Source organism: Protopterus annectens, chromosome 14.part0 (assembly GCF_019279795.1).
Source record: "Protopterus annectens isolate FY-2018-M chromosome 14.part0, PAN1.0, whole genome shotgun sequence".
In the NCBI taxonomy this organism is placed as follows: Eukaryota; Metazoa; Chordata; order Ceratodontiformes; family Protopteridae; genus Protopterus; species Protopterus annectens.
The window spans coordinates 318,894,569-318,916,770 of record NC_056748.1 but is presented as its reverse complement, the minus strand read 5'-3'; the positions used below and the strand labels follow the sequence as shown (position 1 = coordinate 318,916,770).

General features: G+C 41.6%; 1 protein-coding gene across 11 annotated transcripts in view; it reads left to right on the top strand.

The window, feature by feature from the left end:
• Positions 1-21,479, top strand: part of PLEKHA1 (pleckstrin homology domain containing A1) — a 2,820,639-nt gene extending 2,799,160 nt beyond the window's left edge. For 10 of the 11 annotated variants that reach the window (XM_044056044.1, XM_044056048.1, XM_044056047.1 and 7 more), the window contains one exon: positions 18,560-21,479. In XM_044056044.1, the coding sequence (XP_043911979.1) occupies positions 18,560-18,889 (330 nt within the window). In that variant the 3' untranslated portion in view covers positions 18,890-21,479. Of the gene's footprint in view, positions 1-18,484 lie in introns of all 11 variants that reach the window. The other variant, XM_044056050.1, reaches the window with a different exon arrangement.
• The last annotated feature ends 723 nt before the right edge of the window (positions 21,480-22,202 follow it).

Sequence of the window (22,202 nt, the reverse complement as noted above, 5' to 3'; positions counted from 1 at the left end):
TCTTTTTGGCCCCAAAGTAAAGGAGACCCTCACTAGGTGTGAGCAAGAAGGGAAGACCCTATCTGCTGTAGGAGTCCATTTTTCCACCCCTTCCAGACCATACCCCAAAGGGCAAAGAGTCGGAAAGATGTGGTTCCGTAAGACACAGGGTTCCTTTCAGTCCACACAGAGTGATAATGCCCCTTCCAGAGGCAGAGGAGGGGGAAGGAATGGAAGACGCCAACCAAATGGCAGAGGGGGTCCGCAAAACCAGGGCGACAGAGATACTTTCTCTGGCAAGCCTTTCCAGCACTCCTGAGAAGGAGGCCCAACTGTCCTGCTCTGGAGGCAGTCGGGGGACGCTTAACTTTGTACCCGCTGGCCTGGTGAAATTTAACCTCAGATGCGTGGGTACAAACTATAATTACTAGAGGTTACGACATAAAATTCATAAATGTTCTCCCTAGCACCAAAAGATTCCCAGACGTTCCACCCAATCTGCGGGATCAGGCAGCCTTAGAGATCCAGAAGCTGCTCAGGAAAAGAGCCATCCAAGCAGTCCCGGCAGACCAAATAGGATCCAGAACTTACTCAATGTTCTTTTTAGTTCCAAAGAAGACAAGGGACTGGAGACCAATTCTAGATCTCAGCAAACTAAACACCTTCATTGTGAAGGAGAAGTTTCGGATGGTCACGCTACAGTCAATCCTTCCTTTTCTGCAGGAAGGAGACTGGATGTGCTCTATAGATCTCAAGGACGCGTACTACCATATAAAAATGGCCAGACCGTCCAGGAGATTCCTGCGCTTCCAGCTAGGAGCCAGTCATTTTCAGTTTCGAGCTCTGCCGTTTGGCCTCACCTCAGCCCCCAGGGTGTTGGTGTATGGCAGTAGTAGTGTCTCACTTGAGACAACAAGGATTCCGGGTGTTTCCATATCTAGACGACTGGCTCCTCTCCGCCACCACCGAGTATCATCTGCTCCAAGCAAAAGATTACACAATCAGTCTTTGTTCCCGTCTTGGCGTTACAATCAATTTCGAAAAATCTACCTTATCACCATCACAGCGTATCTCATTTATAGGGGTAGAACTGGACACTACCTTGGTCATGGTCAGACTTCCACCAGAAAGGGTTTCAAAACTAAGGGGGCAAATTACAGTACTCCTTCAAAAGACAAAAGCTACAGCAGAACAGGTTTGAGAGTCCTGGGATTAATGTCAGCTGCACTGGTTGCAGTCCCTCTAGGAAGAATGCACATGAGGATCCTTCAATGGCTACTGTTCGCCCAGTGTTCCTATCAGCACCTGCCGTTGTCACACAAAATTCTAATCACATCCTGCTGCAAGCAGGAAATGCGATGGTGGATGCTATCTCAAGACTTGACACAAGGTCGACCTTTTACCCTGCCAACCCCGATAGCGACAATAACCACGGACGCTTCCCTGATCGGGTGGGGGGGTTTGTTCCAGGGAAAGACGGTCCAAGGTCAATGGTCCAGAACAGAATGCAAACTGCACATCAATGTCCTAGAGCTAAGAGCGGTGTTTCTAGCGTTGCAACACTTTCACGGCATCTTACCTCAAGGAACAGTGGCAGTCCAGACAGACAACATGTCAGTGGTCTGGTACACCAACAAACAGGGAGGAACAAGATCTTATCCGCTATGCAGAGAGGCCCTCAGGATCTGGCAATGGGCTGTCTCCACCGGACGCTTTCTGATAGCAACGTAATTGCGGACAGGTTGAGCAGAGCCATCCTGTTACCTCACGAGTGGTCTCTGAAATCTCAGGTGGCAGAAGCGATATTCCGCAAGTGGGGCCAGCCTTGCTGCGACATTTTTGCATCGCCGATGAATGCCAAATGCAGAAGCTACTTTGCCCTTCTCCCTCCACCAGGGAGCGTCCCCAGAAATTCACTGGTTCACGATTGGCCCCCGGGTCTCCTTTATGCTTTTCCCCCCATTCCGTTAATCCCCAGGTTTCTACAGAAAGCCAAACGTCTGGAAAGGACCATAATTCTAATAGCCCCATTCTGGCCTCGACAGATCTGGGTCCTCTTTCTTCAGGCCCATCAAATTGAGGAGCCATGGATTCTGGACCCAGTTCCAGACCTTTTGACCCATGCGTCAGGAGCCCCTCATCCATCCCTGCAGGCCCTAAAATTGACAGCTTGGCTGCTTCTCTTCCCATCCTAGCCAGGCCAAGCCTTTTGTCCCCTGCGGTTAAACGTATAATTGTTTCCTCTCTTAAACCTTCCACTACCAAGACTTACCGGAGCAAGTGGAAACGTTTTTCTTATTGGGCATTACAACAAGGATTAGATCCAACAGAAGCACCGGTGCACAAAATTTTGGAGTTTCTGTCTAAGATCTTTGAAGAAGGAGCATCATCGTCCACAGTTAGAGTCCAACTGGTGGCCATATCGAACTTTCATGTGGGTGACAAAAATTCTTCCATCATGTCCCACAGACTTTGCAAGGCGTTTTTGAAAGGCACTTTTCACCTCCGTCCTTCCATTCGTAACCCAGTTGCTCCTTGGAACCTTAACCTAATTTTATCCCAGTTAATGTTACCCCCTTTTGAACCAGCCTCCACAGCCTCTCTTAAGTTTGTGTCATGGAAAACCTTATTCTTGGTGGCTATAACCTCTGCTCGTAGAATTTCGGAATTACACGCTCTATCTGTTCGACCTCCCTACTTGATTTTCCACTCGGATAGAGTGACATTACGCACCAATCCGTCTTTTCTCCCAAAAGTTTGTTCACTTTCAAATATTAACCAATCCATCGAACTTCCCACCTTTTTCAAAGATCACACTAACAAGTTGGAATATATGCTGCATAAGTTAGACGTCCACAGACAACTCAGGTTTTATTTGCAAAGGACAAAAGATGACAGAAAATCAGACCAGCTATTTATATCCTTTGCTGACCAAAGAAAAGGTATGGCGGTTACCAAAGTTACCTTGTCTAAATGGCTAACAGATTGTATTAAATTTATCTATTCACAGACGAAACAACAATTACCTTTTCAACCCAAGGCTCATTCTACCAGGGCTATGGCCACATCCCTAGCCCATGCAGCCCGTTTGCCATTGGATACCATTTGTGCGGCAGCAACATGGGCAAAGCCTCATACCTTCATTCTCCATTATAAGTTGGACAAGAACTCCAAAGATAGGGCCTCCTTTGGTTCCACGGTCCTCAGGAACGTTCTCCCATGAGCCACCCAGGGTAAAGGAGCTAGGGACGCTACCCATGTGTAAGAACAAACGGCGAGATTGAACAATTTCACATAAAGAAGTTATGTTCTTACCATAACGTTCCATGTGAATTGTTCATCTCGCCTTTGTTCTTACTATCCACCCTCCATCCCCCGGCCTATGTTTTTTTTTTCGAAGAACGGGATGATTTGGATTCCAGTTCAGCTTGTCTTCAACACCTTGTGTTATTCTCTGGCTGCTTCTGTTGTCAGGGTACTCTTCTCATTACCTAGGTATTTTTTGGGCATTGCTGCCCCTTGTGTTTAAATTACTGCTAGCGCCTGGGGTGCATTGTTATCTTCTGGTGTTAGCAAACTAGATCTGAGGGTTAGCACTAGGGGATTGTGGGATAGGACTGTGCCTCGAGCTTTCTCAAGATGCAGAGCTGTAGAAGTGGCCGTCTCGGAGCCGAGGATCGGCTCCGAACCCATGCGTAAGAACAAAGGCGAGATGAACAATTCACATGGAACGTTATGGTAAGAGCATAACTTCTTTTTCCTGACAAAAGGTGTCCAGTAGATGCTATGTTGGTGGCGGCAGCCACCAAGAAGGAATTAGCCGAAACGTCATCTGTCCATTTGCCGAATAAGGAGTCTCGAACGATGGACAGATACGGGAAGCGTATGTTTTCTTCAGCAGCCTTTACTCTTAGGTCGCTGAATTACTTATCCCACTTTACTCGACTTCAGAGGGATCTCCTCAAGGAGCTAGGAGATACCTCCAGGGTGTATTACAGCTGCAGAGGTACCTAACAAGGTAAACTCTCAGCTTGCGACCTTAAACTCTGTAGTAAACTCCTCCATGCGCCTCATTTCCTATGCAGCTGATGGAGGGAGTAGGGCAGCAGGCACTGGAATAGCTCTGAGGAGACATTCCTGGATGCGTCTTTGTGAGTTTGTTGAACTTTTCGAGTCTTCCTTTATCAACGCCCCTTTTGATGGCTCGTCCTTGTTAGGGCCAAAAGTAAGAGTCTCTTACCAGGTGCGAACAAGAAGGCAAAACTCTGTCTGACGTGGGAGTATGTTTATCTGTCCCTGCCAGACCTTATCCCAAAGGTCAGAAGGGTGGAAAAATGTGGTTCCAGAAATCCCAAAGAGCTTCGCTGTACACGCATGGTGAATTTTACCCCAGGGGCAGAGGGGGAAGTAACAATGGAAGACGCCACCCTCAAGGTGGGGGGGGGTCCGCAGAATCAGGGTGACAGAGATATGTTGTCTGGCAGGCCCTTCCCGTGCTCCTGAAAGGAGGCCTGCCTGTCCACCTCTGGAGGCAGTCGGGGGAGATAATCACTGTACCCAAAAGCCTGGCTGAATATCACTCAAGAAAAATGGGTATGGTCGATCATATCCAGGGGATACAACATTCCTTTTTCTTTTTCACCCCCTCCATCAAGATCCATCCCAGACATACCACCCAGTCAAAGGAGTCAACCCTAGAAACTCAAATATTGCTGGAAAAAAGTCATCGAAGAAGTCCCTGCAGACCAAGCCGGATCCGGAATTTATTCAAGGTTCTTTTTAATTCCAAAAAAAAAACAGGGGACTGGTGACCAATTTTGGATCTCAACAAACTGAACAAGTCCATAAAGAAAGCAAAGTTCCGGATGGTAACACCACAGTCTATACTCCCTTTTCTGGGACAAGACAATTGGATGTGCTCAATGGGTCTTCAGAATGAGTACTTTCACATAAAGATGAACAGGCGATCCAGGAGATATCTACGCGTCTGGCTGGGAGCCAGTCATTACTAGTTCAGAGCAGTGCCATTTGGTCTCATTACAGCCCCCAGAGTGTTCACCAAATGCATGGCAGTAGTCACAGCTCACCTGAGGCGTCTAGGAGTCAGGTGTTTCCATGCTTAGACGACCAGCTGCTAACCACCACCACCACCAAACATCTACTGACCAAGGTAAGGGACACTACCATTCATCTCTCTTCAGAGCTAGGCATTACCATAAATTTAGAAAAATCTGCCCTGTTGCCTTCACAGTATATTACGTTTATAGGAGCAGACTTAAACACAAGAGACATGGTAGCAAAACTGCTTCACAAAAGGGTACTAATGTTGCGCCATCAAATATCTATCTTGCTCATGAAGAAGAAAGTACAGAAAAAGTTTGTTCTCAAGGTACTGGGTTCAATGCCACCTGCAGTGACATTAGTCCCTCTGGCACATCTACACGTGAGAGTGTTACAGTGGCTACTCTTTGCTCAATGGACCATGCAGGAGTTGCCCATGTCACACAAGATCCTCATTGTGGACACCTGCTAAAAGGATCTATGATGGTGGCTTCAATCCACGCAGGTAACCATAGGCAGACAGTTTGTTCTTCCCCAAGCCTTAGCTACAGTGGCCACAGATGCCTCCCAGATTGGGGGGGGGGTATTATCTGGGACAGACTATCCAAGGGACTTGGCAGGAACACTAATACCACTTGCACATCAACGTCTTAAAGATGAGAGTGGTGCTTCTTGCGTTGTAGGCATTCCAGACTTCTTTTCCACCAGGGACAATTGCAATTCAGACTGACAGTATGTCCGTCGTGTGGTATATTAACAAACAAGGCGGAACCAAATCTTATCCCCTCTGTCGAGAGGCTCAAAGAGTATGACAATAGGCAGTATCTTCTCAACGTTTTCTGATCGCACCGCACATTCTGGGGAAGTCCAACGTGATAGTGGACAAATTAAGCAGGGCAATTCTTATGCCGCACCAGTGGTCCCTGAAACAGGAAATTGTGAACCAAATTTTTCACAAGTGGGACCAGCCTTGCTGTGACCTCTTTGCCACGTCCATGAATAACAAATATAAGGTATCCAGACAACCATTCAGCAGGTACTTGTAAGGACAGTTTATTGGGTTCTCAATAAAACCGCATTCAAAACACAATAGTCCACAGATTAAGCGCTTTTGTCAGAATAACCAACTTCATCAGAATACACATAATACAACTCAAAGAATTTAAATACCCTCCCAAAAGGCAAAAACCCTGACATCACATCCTACTATTAGATCACATCCTGTCAACTAATGCACATATTTAAAGGAAATAATACCTGACTTAAATTGCCAAGACACATGAAAAAGTATACTCCCATATTGCAAATAAATATAAAAATGTAAACACACATACATATCACCAATGAATATAAATATATAACAAACAACCGTAAATACTGTGATACAAAAAAAAAAATGGGGTAATAAACCCATGAAGTAACAATAAAAAACTTTTAAATATTTTTTAAATATAAAACAAAGCCCTTAGCTTCAACAAGGGCAAGGGCATAATACATATAAGCTCGTTGATGCCAAGATATGAGCCTGCATTCAACTTAATTTGCCATTTTAACTCTAATAATTCTAAATAATCATCCACTGTGCCACCCCGGAGTCCCTGGTCCGCATGATCAATGGCAAAAAAACTAACAAAATGTGTCGGATATTTGTCCACATGATTGAAAAGTGCATTGTTTTTATCTTTGCATTTAATATCATAGCAGTGTTCATATACTCTCTGCTTAAAAGCCCTTTTTGTTTTGCCCACATAAAATATGTTGCATAACCCGCACTTAGCAATATATACCACCCTTTTCGAAAAACAAAAAAGTTTTTTTACTGGGGTAGATTCGTCCAAAATTCTTGATAAATATATATTCACCCTGCATAACATATGGGCACTGCCCACACCTACCACATGTAAGGCATCCACTAGTTTTGTTCTCTATCTTCTGTCTTTTCAAGAGTGCTTTAAAGCTATAATCTTTTTTGTAGACAATCACTGGTTTACCCACTACGATTTTAGAGACATCCTGGTCCAGTAACATCACTGGCCAAAAATTAACCAATGTGTTTTTGATTTCATAAAAATTCAAGGTGAATGTTAGGGTGCACGATCTTGAAAAAATATTGTTGTTGGAATGTAATCTATCTCTAACCTTTCCATCATCAATACCACAACCACTGAATAAAATTTTTACTATCAACCCATTCCGTCTTTTGACAGTAATCTCATTTTCGATTTCTTTTAAAAAATTCATAGGGTAACCTTCTAAACATATCAATAAGTTTATCACATTCTGTTTGGAAGTCCCCTTCATCTGACACCATTCTAGCGTTTCTGATAAATTGTCCCAGATTTTGGGGGGGGGGGCATTATCTGGGACAGACTGTCCAAGAGACTTGGCAGAAACACGAATACCACTTGCACATCAACATCTTAAAGATGAGAGCGGTGCTTCTTGCGTTGTAGGCATTCCAGCTGTCAAAATGTAAAAATGTATTCGAATACATAGGTTTTCTGTACAGCTTAGATATAAAAGATTTACTCGTATAATCCTTCACAATAGTGACATCTAAAATATTCAAGCTCTCTATGTCAGAGTTCAGGGTAAATTCTAAAAAATCAGTGGTACTATTAAGGTATTCAAAAAACTCGCCTAATTTGTCCTCACCCCCTTTCCATAAAAGGACTATGTCATCCAAATAACGATCATATAGGACCCAATGGTCTTTGTAGCATGAATTCATTATGTATTCCTCCTCTGAGTGTGCTAAAACCACGTTGGCAAACCAGGGACGATTGCAATTCAGACTGACAGTATGTCCGTCGTGTGGTATATTAACAAACAAGGTAGAGCCAAGTCTTATCCCCTCTGTTGAGAGGCTCAAAGAGTATGGCAATGGGCAATATCTTCTCAACGTTTTCTGATCACACCGCACATTCTGGAGAACTCCCAACGTGATAGCGGACAAATTAAGCAGGGCAATTCTTATGCCTCACCAGTGGCCCCTGAAACAGGAAATTGTGAACCAAATTTTTTGCAAGTGGGGCCAGCATTGCTGCGACCTCTTTGCCACGTCCATGAATGCCAAATACAGCAGCTATCTTGCACTAATTCCCCCTCCGGGGGAGTCACCCAAGGATGCACTTGTTCATGATTGGCCCTTGGGACTTCTTTATGCATTTCCCCCATTTCCACTAACACCCAAAATTCTTCAGAAAGCCAAATCATTGGATTGCAGGCTAATTCTCATCACTCTGTACTGGCCTCATCAGATATGGTTCCCCTTCCTGTGGCCCCATCTCCAGGAGGAGCCTTGGACTCTGCACCCAGTACCTTATTTTCTGATTCATCAATCAGGAAAGCTCCATCCCTCCATTCAAACCCTCAAGCTGACAGCTTGGTTTCTGCACTTCCCATCTTAGCCAGGCTTCCAGACATGTCCCCAGCAGTGCGTCACATCTTAGTTTCATTGCACAAGACTACTACTAAGTAACTTTATGCTAGCAAATGGAAAAGGTTTTCTTGTTGGGCTGACAAAAATAATTTTGATCCCTTTACAGCTCCCTATAACTACAATTCTGGAATTTTTAGCAAAAACCTTTAATCATGGAGCAGCTGTGGCCACTATACGAGTACAACTACCTGCCATATCGAACTACCACGTAGAAGACATGGGATCCAATATAATGTCTCATAGATTATGTAAAGCCTTTTTGAGAGGTACATTCCTTTTAAGACCTCCAATCGGAGAACCACCACCTCCATGGGATCTAAATTTGGTACTGACTGCTTTAACTCTCCCCCCTTTCGAGCCAGCTGCCTCTTGCCCACTAAAGTTCTTAACTTGGAAGACAATCTTTTTAACAGCCATTACTTCGGCTAGGAGAGTTTCAGAAATGCATGCTCTGTCAGTCCTCCTTATTTGATCTTCCACAAAGACAGTCTCTCTCTTAGAACTAACCCTCCTTTCTGCCCAAAGTCTGTTCTGAGTCCAATTTAAATCACTCTGTTGAACTACCTATTTTTTCCCCCAACTATGGCAACAAGGCAGAGTATAAGCTTCACCAATTGGATGTCCATAGGCAGTTACACTTCTACTTACACAGGGCAAACCAGTTTAGAAAATCGGACCATTTATTTGTCTCATTCTCGAAAGTAGAGAAGGAACTTCAGTTTCAAGTGACTTTATCCAAATGGATTACAGATACTATTACTTATGCGTATAGTTCTCAGCATATGCAGTTGCCAGGAAAAATTTTGGGCCATTTGACTAGAGCTACTGCCTTTCAAGCCAGACTACCCTTAAATTCAATTTGTTCTGCACCCACATGGGGTTAACTCTCATACCCGTATTACTCATTATAAAGTAGATGTGGCCTCCCGGAACAGGGCTTCCTTTGGTTCCACTGTTCTGAAGAGTTTATTCCCTTGAGCCACCCAAGAAAGAAGGTGCTGGGAATGCTGTTCCAAACATCAAGAATGAAGGTGAGATAGGACAACATAACATAAAGAAGTTATGTACTCACCATAACATTCCATGTTTGTTGTCCATAATCTCAGTCTTCATTCTTGCATCCGACCCTCCTTCTCCTTTCCTGGATGATCGAGAGAAAATGTTTGGAATTGGTCATAAGTTCTTTGATTTCCTTCATGCCTCATGAGACATGTGTAGAGAATTATTGTGTACCATAGTGGGTTAGATAGTCTGGTGATGGGTATTTGCAAATGAGATCTGGGTAATTGTTGCTAGGCATCATGGGATAGGGTATAGCCTCAAGCCAGTGTAAGCTCTCGAGCTTTAGTATGTGGCCGAGTCAGAACCGATGCTCGGTTCTGAACCCAAACATCTAGAATGAAGGCAAGATTATGGACAACAAACATGGAACATTATGGTGGGTGCATAACTTCTTTTTTTGAATGTTTGGGATGCTAGGACTAAATAAAGTACAGTTGTGTAAAATCTTACCATAACAGTAGATGTCCTTCTATTCGCTGTTGCAGTATTGTAAATAGAAGAGTTCTCCCACCCAGGGCAGCCCGATGCTCACACAGTATACAAAAGTCTAGTGATCTTGCATGCACGGTATGTCATCACACTTATGTACACCTCACAGAACATGGGGTATAAAATGGACATATGGACGCAACTACCCAGAACTGAATTGCCCCAGAAGAGAACAGTCTCTATAGGACAAAGGAGTCCATGCACATCCAGAAGGAAAAACATGCAGAAGAAAAAGGGAAAACCCTCAGCCAGAAGGGAATCTAAAACAAAAAAACAAAAAGGGTTTGGAAAGAGGTAGCGAATACTGCAGCATTGAAGAGAAATATGTCTACTGTTATGATGAGGCTTTACACAACTATACCATGTCCTTCTTGTATCACTGTTGCAGTATTCTAAACAGAAGAGAGAGTACAAAAGCTGAAGAAACGAATGAGAGGTGGAAGGCTGAGAAGAGCCCTCAAGAAACCCACATAAAATGTTTCAGCAAAACCTGCTTTGGCCCTAGAAACCTTACCCAACTTATAATGCTTAATAAAGGTTGCACTTAAGAATAAGTAGCACGTTCAAGTTGGAATTGGTGGCCAACCCCTTGAAGAAGGCACTAGAAGAGGCAACAGCCGTAGTGGAATGAGCTCGAGCAGAAGTACACACAGAGATTTGCCATGAAAGGTATAAAAAAGTAAATCACCTTAGATATCCAGGAGGAAATGGTTTGCTTAGAAGTAGCCAAACCCATTGTCCTGGGATGAAAGGAAACAAAAAGTTGATCAGACTTATGAATGGCCTTATTTTTATCCAGATAGTACCTGAGTGGCCTGTTCAAATCCAAGGTATGCAGGACCCTCTCACTAGCAGATTGAAGAGAAGGGAAAAAGGAAGGGGGGAGTTCTGAGTGGTTCAAGGACAACTCATTTATTACCCTTGGCATAGCAGAAGGATTAGTACGAAGGGAAACCCTGTCCTTGTGGAAAAACAAAAAAGAGTAATAGCCGTAATTGCCTGGAGCTCAGAAATCCTCCGAGCAGAAGTAAGAGCCAGCAACAAAACAGTCTTCCAGGTACAGTGTTGCAAAGAAGCAGAATCTGCAGGTTCAAAAGGAGCCCGAGTCAAAAAAGGTAAGGTCCCAAAGAGGAGGAATAGGTTTCCTTGGAGGCCTAATATGCAGGACACAGAAATTGATTGACCTCAAAACAAGATGCCAAAGGAGGAGTCAAGGCAGACAAGCAGAAATGGCTAACAAATGGGCCTTCACAGAAGAAGCGTAATAAACTTGGTCAACCTCTACAAAACCGTTCCAACGCCATGGATGAGGGATAGATGGTGCACACCGCCTACCTTGAACTAGCCAAAGCCTTTGACACTATTCTCCACTCTGGCATAATAGATAAACTCTCCCAACTAGGCATCAAACCCGTATGTTACCAGTTGGACAGCTAACTGGGTCACTGATGGAACCCACTCAAAGTAGGGGAAGCCATCTCTACTAGTAGATCCTTGACGAGCGGTGTACCCCAAGGATCGGTCCTGGGGCCTCTACTGTTTGGGATATACTTTTCTGAGGTGCAAGCCAAAACCAGTGGTCTGTGGCTGACCAAGTTTGCAGATGACTGCAAGCTGGGCACTGTCTTAAATTCCCCTAGTGATGTGAACATCCTCTAGAAGAGCCTTACCCAAACTGAGTGGTGCCAGAAGCATGGCCTCAAACTGACTGCCAAGAAATGCATCATTATCCCCTTTGGGGAAAATGTCATCCCCATTAATTATCACATTAATAACAATGTACTAAGCATGCAGTCAATCGTGAAGGACTTGGGCACCCAGGTTGATAGCAACCTGACTTTTGACCACCACATTGCCTTCATTGTACGGAAGCCTTTCTACGTGGCCCACCTCATAAATAAGGGTATTTCATTTAGGAACAAGTAGGTCATAACATTCCTGTACTCATTCCTTATCAGACCCATTATTGAGTACAGCTCCCCCTTCGGCATATACCTTGCCAAGCACATGCAGCAGTTGGAGAGACCACAGAGGTTCCAGACCAGGAAAATCCTGGGTGTCAAACACCTGTAATGTACAGATTGGCTAAAAGCCCTGTCCCTCTACTCAGTCTCGTACAGACTGCTCAGAGGTGACCTGTGTCTGGCATGCAAGACCATTTCAGACCCAGCCTTGGTGGAACTGCTGCATATCCATAAGACAAACTCCACTCGTACAACCAACATGCAAGACCTTAACCTGGTTTATGACAATAATAGCACTTGTTGGCAGGATAGATTTATGTCCCAAAGAATCCTCCATCTGTGGAATAGACTCCCTCTCCATATCCAGCAGAGTACCTTTGTAGCCCTGTTTAAGAGGAACCTGGACGCCTGGATGGGGAAACAGAAAATATACCCCTGTGATCCCACCTGTGTTACTGCTTGACATGGGAAACAGGTGCTGACTTTGAGGGAACATGGGCAAAATTCTTGACTTGGCTTATAAGGGCCTCCAGGCCAATAGCCTAGTATCATCCTGTAAACCTAATAGGCCAGGCCAGACTGGAGCAACTCATATAAATGAGAGAGTACCAGAGCCCCCCCCCCCCCCCCCACTGAAAAAGGATCCTGGTTATGAGGATTGCACCAGACAGAAAATCTCTTCTATTTGGACATATAAGATTTTCTGTTTGAGGGTCTCCTTGCCTCCTGTAAAACTCTGAGCACATCCTCAGAAAAGAGGTGCCTGAAAGGGGTCAACACTGTACCACCCAGTGTCAGTTGAAGAGTGGACAAGTAAGGATGGATGACCGACCCCTTGTCCTGTGTGAGGAGATCCAAACAGTGAGATAACTTGTGATGATTTCCCCTGCCATATGCATTAAGATGGGGGGGACCAGTTCTTTCTTGGCAAAAACAGAGTCACTAGCAAGATTGTTGGAGAGTCCAACTGAATCTTCTGCAGGACTCTTGGAAGTAGAGAAAGAAGAGGGAAAGCATAAAGAAATATGCCCCTCCAAGAAAAAGAAAGTGTCTCCATCTTCCTTGCCAAATGGCATGACACTGTTGAGAGTAAAGAACAGGTTAACATGGATTTCTGTGGATTTTTCTGAAAATGTGAAATAGATGTTCTGCATTTCAGTGTGTAGAGTGCCCTCAACTAGAACTCGGTTACCTAACGTGGCAAAACATATAGCTCGACATTCATTGTTAATAAGAATCAAAAGTAAAATATTTTATCTCTTATTTATATAAGCTATGCAGCTTTGTAAAATTATTATTTACAAGCAGGTCAAGATGAACTCTTGTATGCAGCTGTCTCTCGTCAACATGATACGCAAAGATAGGCCAAGGACAAAAAGAGTTATTCTTCAGGAACAGAATGTTTGAAAGATGGAAAACAAACTGTCAGCAGACCAGCTTGAAAGGAAAGACTTATTATTCTGGCAAATTCTCTAAACTGCTGATGCAGGCAGAAAAGACACTATAAAGATTGGGGGGGTTTCTTTTGTAACAAAAACTTTGATTATTCTATTCTTGCAGACCTAAAACTGTAAGCTGAAGTACGTTTTTGATGTATATACCTTTCATTGTTAAACAAGATGTAAACCTTGTGTGCAGTAAATGAATGTCATAACAGCAGAACTGTCTCGTGTTTTCATTGAGTAAAGGTACAGACTATCTGAATAGTGTAGTATAACTTTAACAGACACTGGGACAGAAGAGAAGCTGCCTGTTCAGAGGGAATGCAAAAAGATCTACATGAGGAATACCTCACTGATGGACAATATCCAGAAACACGTCTCTGTGAAGCATTCTTTCGGAGCCTGTGTTTGGGACCTGCTCAGAGTGTGTTCCACTAGAATGTGCTCTGAAGGAATGTATATTGCCTGAACAGTTAACTGGTAACTGAGAGTCACCTCCCAATCCTGAAGAGCCATCCTGCCGAGAAGGTAAGAGTTTGTTCCTCCCTACTTGTTAACATACCACATCACTGTCTGTGTACACCTTCAAGGGGACTGGAGAGAATATAGAGTGAAATGTTTGAAGGACCAGAATCAAAGCTTTCATCTCTTTGATGTTGATTTGACCTGACTTCTGATTGGGGCCTGAGACCCTGAACTTTCATGTGACCAAAAGAAGCCCCCTACCCCATGTCTGAGACATTGGTGAACAGTTCTTGAGAAGGGACTGGAGGCCGAAAGGGTAGACCTGGGTTAAGAGCAAACTGTTGAATCCACTATTCAAATTCCTCCTCTAGAACAGGGAAGGAGATTTATACTGAAATCCACTGGGGTGACCGTGCTGCAGCCAAACTGACTGAGGTACCATTGAAGCTTCTGCATATACAGACTGGTAAGAGGGAGCATTGGTATAGAAGAGGGCATGAGTCTCAGGGTCTGAAGAAACTCCTTAGCTGACATGGCAGTCAGAGGAAGAAGAGGTGGAAGAGAGGCCAACATTGGTACTGTCTAAATCCTACATCCCTGATACACATGATCAGCAGAGGAAGTTAGGATGGACTTTTGGAAGTTGCTAATGAACCCTAGACTTTGAAGAGGAGAGATGACTAACTCCAGCAACTGGGAGAAGGCGCCTGAAGCAACAGGTTGTAGGATAGAGAAAAATCTGAATGCCTTGATGCCTGCAGAAAGCAATCACTGGAGCTATTGCTTTTGTGAATACACATGGGGCAGTAGAGAGGCCAAAGGGTAAAGCAGATAAATGAAAATGAAAGGAAGACACAGAGAAACATAAAAACTTCCTGAAAAGAGGGTGACTAGGGATATAAAGGTAAGCATCTTTCAAATCTAAAGATCAGAAAAGCCTTGTGGTAGTAAGAGAGGAAACAGGGTTTGAAGACTAAGCATACAAAAAGAGGGGACCTTGAGAAAGCTGTTGAGCAGGGAGAGATCCAGAATAAGTCTTCAACTGTCCTCCTTTCAAGGAACCAGGAAGATCCTGCAATAAAAGCCCTTTCCCACTTGGGAAGGGGGACAGTTTGAATGGACCCTTGGTTCACCAGGGACCCTAGAATCTCTGGGAAATGAGGAAGTTGCTCTAGAAGAGGTTGAGGAATCCTTGAAAAAGGAGGGAGAGACTTCCATACCGTGAAGTAACTGTGACATATGAGAGAAAGAACCCAGGAGTCTGAAGTGATGAGACACCAGTTTGGAAGACAATGGGAAAGCTGAAGGGACAGGATCCTGGTCTAAAAGAAGGGGGATTGTCAAAGAGAAGCAGGCTTATCAGATAAAGGAGGCTTCTGGCCCACAGAAATCTAAGAAGTACTTAGCAGAGGAGGCCCTCCTACCACCCTTCCTGCCTTTGGAGGCCTGGCTCAGTTGCCTGCGAACAAAAGCAGATCTAGGAGAATGATTCCTTTGGAACGTAAAGATAGGAGAGACAAAAATATGTTTAAGGTCCTGGAAGGCTTTTCCTTTCTCTTGAAGAGATTTAAACATGTCAGCAGCAGCAATCCCAAAAAGATGTTTATTTTCCAAAGGAGCATCCAACAACTTGGCCTTAATGTCCTCAGGCAGAGACTGGAAACGAAGCCAAGAATAAAGCTTCATGACAGACCCAAAAACTGCAGCCCCAGAAGAGGCATCAGCAGCATCATAGTGACACTTAATAGAGTAATGAGCTACTTCAGAGGCATAACCTAAAATAGATAAGACAAAGGATCTGCCTTCAGAATCAAGGTGGTCAGAAATAACCTAACCAGCTTGAGTAATCAAGGCCAGAGCATACCTGGTTATGTGGGTCTGGTAATTAATAGCTGTAAAGGCCAAAGTAAAAGCAGTGTAAACTTTCTTACCAATCCTCTCCATTGCCCCACTGTCCTTATGACCTTTTTACCTTCTTGGATGACATAAACTCTAAGTAGCAAAATAAAAAACAAGACTAAGAAAAGAAAAAAAGAAACACCAGGGCACTTACCTGGTGGCTAAGAATATTAAGTACAGTAACAGAGTGTTCAGACCAACTAGCAGTAATGGCATTCGAACTGGAGGCAAAGGAGTTCTGGGTAGTTGCGTCTGTATGCCCCTTTTAAGCCCTATCTTCTGTTTGGGAAGCATAAATGTCATGTATGGTGAATACAAGATCATTAGGCATTTGTATACTGGCTATGAGTCAGGCAGTACTGGGCAGGAGATCCCTTCTGTTTAGAATACTGCAACAGTGATACAGAAGGACATTTATTGTTTAACAAGTTGTTGAATGAAAATAAAATATTGAAGAAAATTAAGTTTTGGTTGCGGCAAAAATGATGGGGGAAGAAGTGAAATTCTCTTGAGTGTATGAATGAAATACTCTGGATATTAAATTTTATGAAGCACATGAGAATTGAACATACAATTTGAGGTTATACTGTACTGGAATATGTGAAGATGTAAAAACTCTAGTGTGTAGATATGTGATTTATTTTCAGTAAGTATTGTGGGACCTTTTGCATCCACCTAAGCTACCACCAGCTCAGGCAGATGGGGAATTGATGTTTAGCAGACAGAGCAGAGAACAGCACCTACAAAAAATGTTTTGAAGGTAACTAGCTAGTAAATCAAAATACAAAAAAGAAATTGCATAAGCACAATCCAGTTTTACATAGTTCACTTGACTCCTTTTCCATTCAGCCAACTATTCCCATACATAAGTTAACAATCCAGACAGTCTGTCATCTTTGGGACTGCAATCAAACACAAATTCTTTCTTCAACCTTTATCTTCTGGCTCATCCTGCTTAGCAGCAAATTCTGCCAGCTTTAATTGGAGCTCAGCAACTTTGCTTTGTCAGTGCTTTTTTAGTCAACAAAGGCAGCATGGTATCTTCTTGGTCATTTAAGATTGCAGTGTTTCTAACATTACTCATATCCTACCACAAACTGCATTAATTTATTGTTTATTTCAGCTCCACTAAAGCTGTTAACTAGCAACATTTATGCAGTAGCCACAGGGGCAGTAGTTCAACTTCTTTCTCCACAGGAACAGTCATCTTACAACTCAGCGATGCAGCAGGTAGACAGATAGATATAAACAATATAACACAAAACAGCTACCGAGACTCCGGTAAATTCCCAAACAGGAACCTTAATGCGTAAAGCGCTTTTCGTCAGTCAAAATAGACCAAGGACAGTTAGAGTGAAGCTACTCCACTTAAATCAACTATAACCTTTATTTTGAGAAATGTTGACCCTCAAAAAACACACTCATTGTCATCATATTCATTTTATAAACTAAAGAGGGAATACTGAAGATGGGGACCTTTAAGTTTTACTAGTGATGATTTTGAGATGTAAAAAAAGTGCAGTACCGCCTTCATCATTGTGATTTTTTTTTAATGTGGCATGTTATCTGCTTTTTAATCACTAAACACGCCTCTCAGCTGTTCCTAATTTTGCCTCATATTTTTAATCTGTCCCTTGTAAAAGTTCTGATTTTCTGGTAAATCACTGAGAATTAAAGTCCATTAGTAATGCCAGATATTTCATACTAATTGCTTAGAAAAAAATATTGATATAAAACCTGTTGTACTATCAACGTCTTATGTGACTTATTATGATATTTAAAATTTGTCCCTGATTGATGGCCAGTATGGAGAGACAGTGGCACATCGAATAACACTGCTGTCTGCAGAGGTTTTCCAGTTTGATTTGCATGTGGGGTGCCTTCTGTGTAGCTTCATCATGCCCTCCCTTGTGTTTGTGTGAGTTTTCTCCAGTCGCTTCATTTTTCAACTACTTTCCAAAGACATGCAGTAGGTGGACTGGCCACACTAAATTGGCCATAGTCATGAGTGTGTGCACATGTGTGAAGTATGGAAGAACAGCAGCAGCAGGGTTGGCCACCTGGCTGTGAGAACACTGACACTAGACGAAGGTCACAATTGAAGCAGCATCCCAGTCCCAAGTGCAAACATGGGAAGAAGGAGGTTATGGATGGATGGAGTACAGTAGTTGCTCTAAGTGCCTGTAGATCAATTTGTGTACCTGGAACCTGTACAAAAATGCACCTCATAATATGTAAAGAATGGAATAAGGGTAATGTAGCAATGTTGAATGGTTCCTCAGAGTCTAAGGGATATTCCAGCAAAGGAATAGTTTCACGGAGAAGGTAGGTGCTACTAAAGGAAGCTGTTGGTGGATTATTGTTAAAAATGAACAACACGAGTTGTACAGTGAAAAGTATGAATTGTCTCAGCTTAAGTTTCCCTTTATTTCACTGTTGTTTTCAAGAGAAAAGCTTCTCTCTTCATTTTGCTTGAGCTGACAAGCTGAATTTGCTTTGCCAGCATTAAAGAAATTTAATCAGGTAACTTTGTTCATTTTTGCATAACCATTTCATTCAATTCACATGGCTGCTCATAGCTGCTTGAAGCTTACCTTCTGAAATGCATTGCAATAGAATGCATGCTTTTACTGCAGTGGCTGATGCTTTGCATTGTGTCTTTTTCTGTTTTTGTTTTTCAGAGAGTAAAGTGTGACACTGAAATACTAACAAACCATTAATGTCTGACTGTATGTGCCCAACACTCCTTTTTGCAGGAGCATGCCAACACTTCCTCCACAGAGCTCAACTGCACTCCCCGTCCTGCCAACACAGCAGTCGCAACAGGGCAGTCCACCACACCTTACACCAGCATCACTCCCAACCCAAAACGCAGCTCCAAATCTGCCTCCTTGGAGAAGCGAGAATTTCAAGAACCTTCTACCAAAATCGAGCCAGGGAATTACAAGATCTCGACTATCACTTCAGGAGAATCACATTTCAAAATGACTGAAAGAAAATGTGTGGAGAATAAAGCTAAGCACAGTAGTTCAGATGTTGATGTTGTAGATCTAGATGATGAGAGTCTTCCAGTGTCCGATGTCTGAAGCTAAACTGCAGCAGAAAAAGAACCACTTATTAATGCCATATCTACTGGGTATTAGGACTTTGGATTGAGGAAGCCTGATCAAGAGGTGTGTATTTAATGATTCTTAGGACAATCAGTTTCAAAAAGACTTGGCTAGGTACCATAACAAAGTGCCTGGATATAAGCTCAGAAATTCTAATAATGAATGATTTAAGTTAAAAAAAGTTTCAGAGCTTTGAAGTCATTCATTTACTTATCTATATAGATTCCTTGTAAACAGTGCTATGGATCAACATGGCAGCTGTTTTTAGTGCCATTAATTTACTAAAGGAAAATAGTTTACCATATTGATGACATTTTAAAGAGGTAGATTCTATACCACCTTTGAAGTTGGTATACAAGTTGTAAACTCAAAAATAGTTGAAAGAAATGGGTATGTTAAAAGCTGTTGAAAATAACAAGAGTTCATTTCTGAAAATAAGCAGTTGTTGCACCATATTAGTATATAGTTTGCATAATCTGACCAGTTTATCCCATTATTGAAATGCATATGAATGAAAGGGATTGTATAGGCAGTACTTTTATAAATTCTTGTAATATTGGCCATGTTTTGCACATTTATATAGGACCATTGGCCAGGTGCTTTTGTCCAGACTAGATATTTCCATTTGCAACGACTACTTTTAAGTTAATTTAAAGCATAGCATTCTATTAAGCACTGCTGGAATCACTTTAAAATTAATCCAGGATTTTGCTGCTGCATGTATGTGTATGTAGCTATTATTTTTTTCTGAGGAAGTGGTTTCTAGCAAACAGCATAGTGACAATATTGATAATTTATGGGAATTAATGAACAAGTATTTGTTTAAACATTTTGACATATATTGTACAACCCAAGGAAAGGTAACATGCTTATGCTGTTAATGTTTTAAGTTTGTGAAATGTTATGTGCACTAATTTTGTCTAAAGCTTTAAAGTGCCTGTCAAAGTAAGAGCTGTTGTGTATTTTGAAATGCATATCAAGAATTTTGCTTTTTGTTCACTGATAAGACTTGAGTTACTATGTACATGTGTGTGTGTGTGTATATTACAAACACAGCAGATGGGCAGTGTATAATGGCATGGAATTTTTAAATTTAAAAACAGTGGTTGAAATGTCATTCTTTTGCTATGTTGTGTGATATGTACAAAAGAAGAAAAAACATTTTATTGGCATCTTGAACCTCTCTGCACAGATATGAAAACTAGCATTGTAATTTTGTTAAAGGAGCTTCTGTAGTTATAAAATTTATGTATTATTACCCATCAGATATATTTTCATGTATAGCCTCTTGAGTAGTCAGTTAGTATGTAAGCAACACCAACTTTTTTTCTGTGAGAAAATACCCATAACATTTCACCAATTCAGATGCCACATGACACCAGGACTTCATTTTATCCTTTAAAACACACGGTTTAAATTTAATTTGGTAATGTGTTATTTATGCCATCAGCAATATTCTTGCCCTAAAATGGGCAGCTGTGTAAATGTTGTGTATCATTGTACTTTGTTTAAAGGTGTTCTACAGAAAAATGGTTTATTTTATTGCCTGGATGTTTATTCATTATGTAGATATTAGGATACATTTACTGAACAAACCATCACAATTTAAAAAACTGTATTGTATATTTTCAAGATTTTGAGTTTATTACAGAAGAGGTAAGCTTTACCACTTGCAGATAGATTGTAACCAGTCATTCGTTCATAGAGAAAAATGTAATAGAACACGTCTTCACTTTGTTTCTAGATGTGTTTAACAAATAGCACAAGTAGGAACATTAAAAATATAATAGCAGTGTTAAAGTTACTTTTCAATTTACTTCCAAAATATTTTTAATAAATTGCTTGTTTTGTTATTGATAGTAATGAAAGTCCTGACAATTTACGTACTAAAACTTAGTATATTGGCTAAATCTTGCTTTTTTCCCCCCACAGATATAAAAAATAAAAAAACATAATTTTGTACTTTTCTACAAACAATGTAAATATATCTAGGAACAGAGGGAGACATGTTAATTTTGTACCAGCGATATTTGTTTTATTGTTTTTAAAGGCCACACTTCATGTTCTGGTACTGCTTGTAATAATGCACATAATCTTTGATATTTATGCATTTTGAAGTTAGGAATGGTATGTGTTTGGGTAGATGCAATGTCTTACCACTATTATTGTAACCTTTAAAACTTGTCATATCTGTCTTTTTCTCAAATGGGTGCATAAACAAAGTTGGATTTTAATAATGTTTTGGGGTCTGCTAACAGATTTTATTTATCTCTGCTATACTTTTATAAATCTATGAAAATTGTTAAATTATTTTTTGAATATTCCATATATTGTCCCTTGTAAAGATGTGACATATAATGTTTGGTCAATAAAAGAACTGACAAAATAATTGTGTTTTACTAGTTGTACATGCTGGGGCAAGTTGTTATGTGCCTTGTTTGTAATTCCATATTTTGGTTAAAAATATTAAAATTAACATGACCGATCCATTTCGTACCTGTACAGTTGAGAAGTAGAAGAATAAGATGCTATGTAGTAATAAACTTTGCAACTTTTAAAATACAAATTATCATTATGCTAAGTCAATGCTTGAAAAGTACACTGTTATATAATAGTTTTGCTGTTTTATTTTCAAATCAATCTTTTCTGCATTGGAGAATTTATTTGAACTAGCTCTTTTTCCTACCAGCACCACTGAATCCATACAAACATTGTGTTCTGTCTGCTTATGTGCATGTGACTCATAATCATAGAGTTTCAGATTGTTAGCCAGTTGAAATTTTGACAGTAAATGTGATAACACTATTGATTTAGCAATTTTTTAAATTTTTTCAGATGTCATGCAAGTTTTATTGGCTCTTAATTCTCTTCAGAATACACACAAAATAGATATGTTGTAATCCAGTGTCACCACAGTGTGCTCAGCAGCCTTACTCCTGTGGAAGACTTGGGGGGGGGGGGTACTTTTCTTCAGGTTTGTGTGTTTTTGTTTTGGCACTACTGCTAACCATTGTTTTTTCAATTTTTCAATAATATAATGCATCATGGTTGCAATTATGCGATCCACCAATCATAATTAAGTTCTGTTATAGTGCTATCATTCCGGAGACTTAAAATATGTAGCCAGCATGTCCAAGATCTTTAGTCTGTATTTCTAACATGACATCTGGTGTTGTGCTTTTCATTCTTCCCTAACTTACGGGGTACAAATCTGACCTCTGGTCAGACTCAGCCATATTTCACAGACTTTGGATCCAACTCTTGAGCAACTCCCTCTACACATAATGCC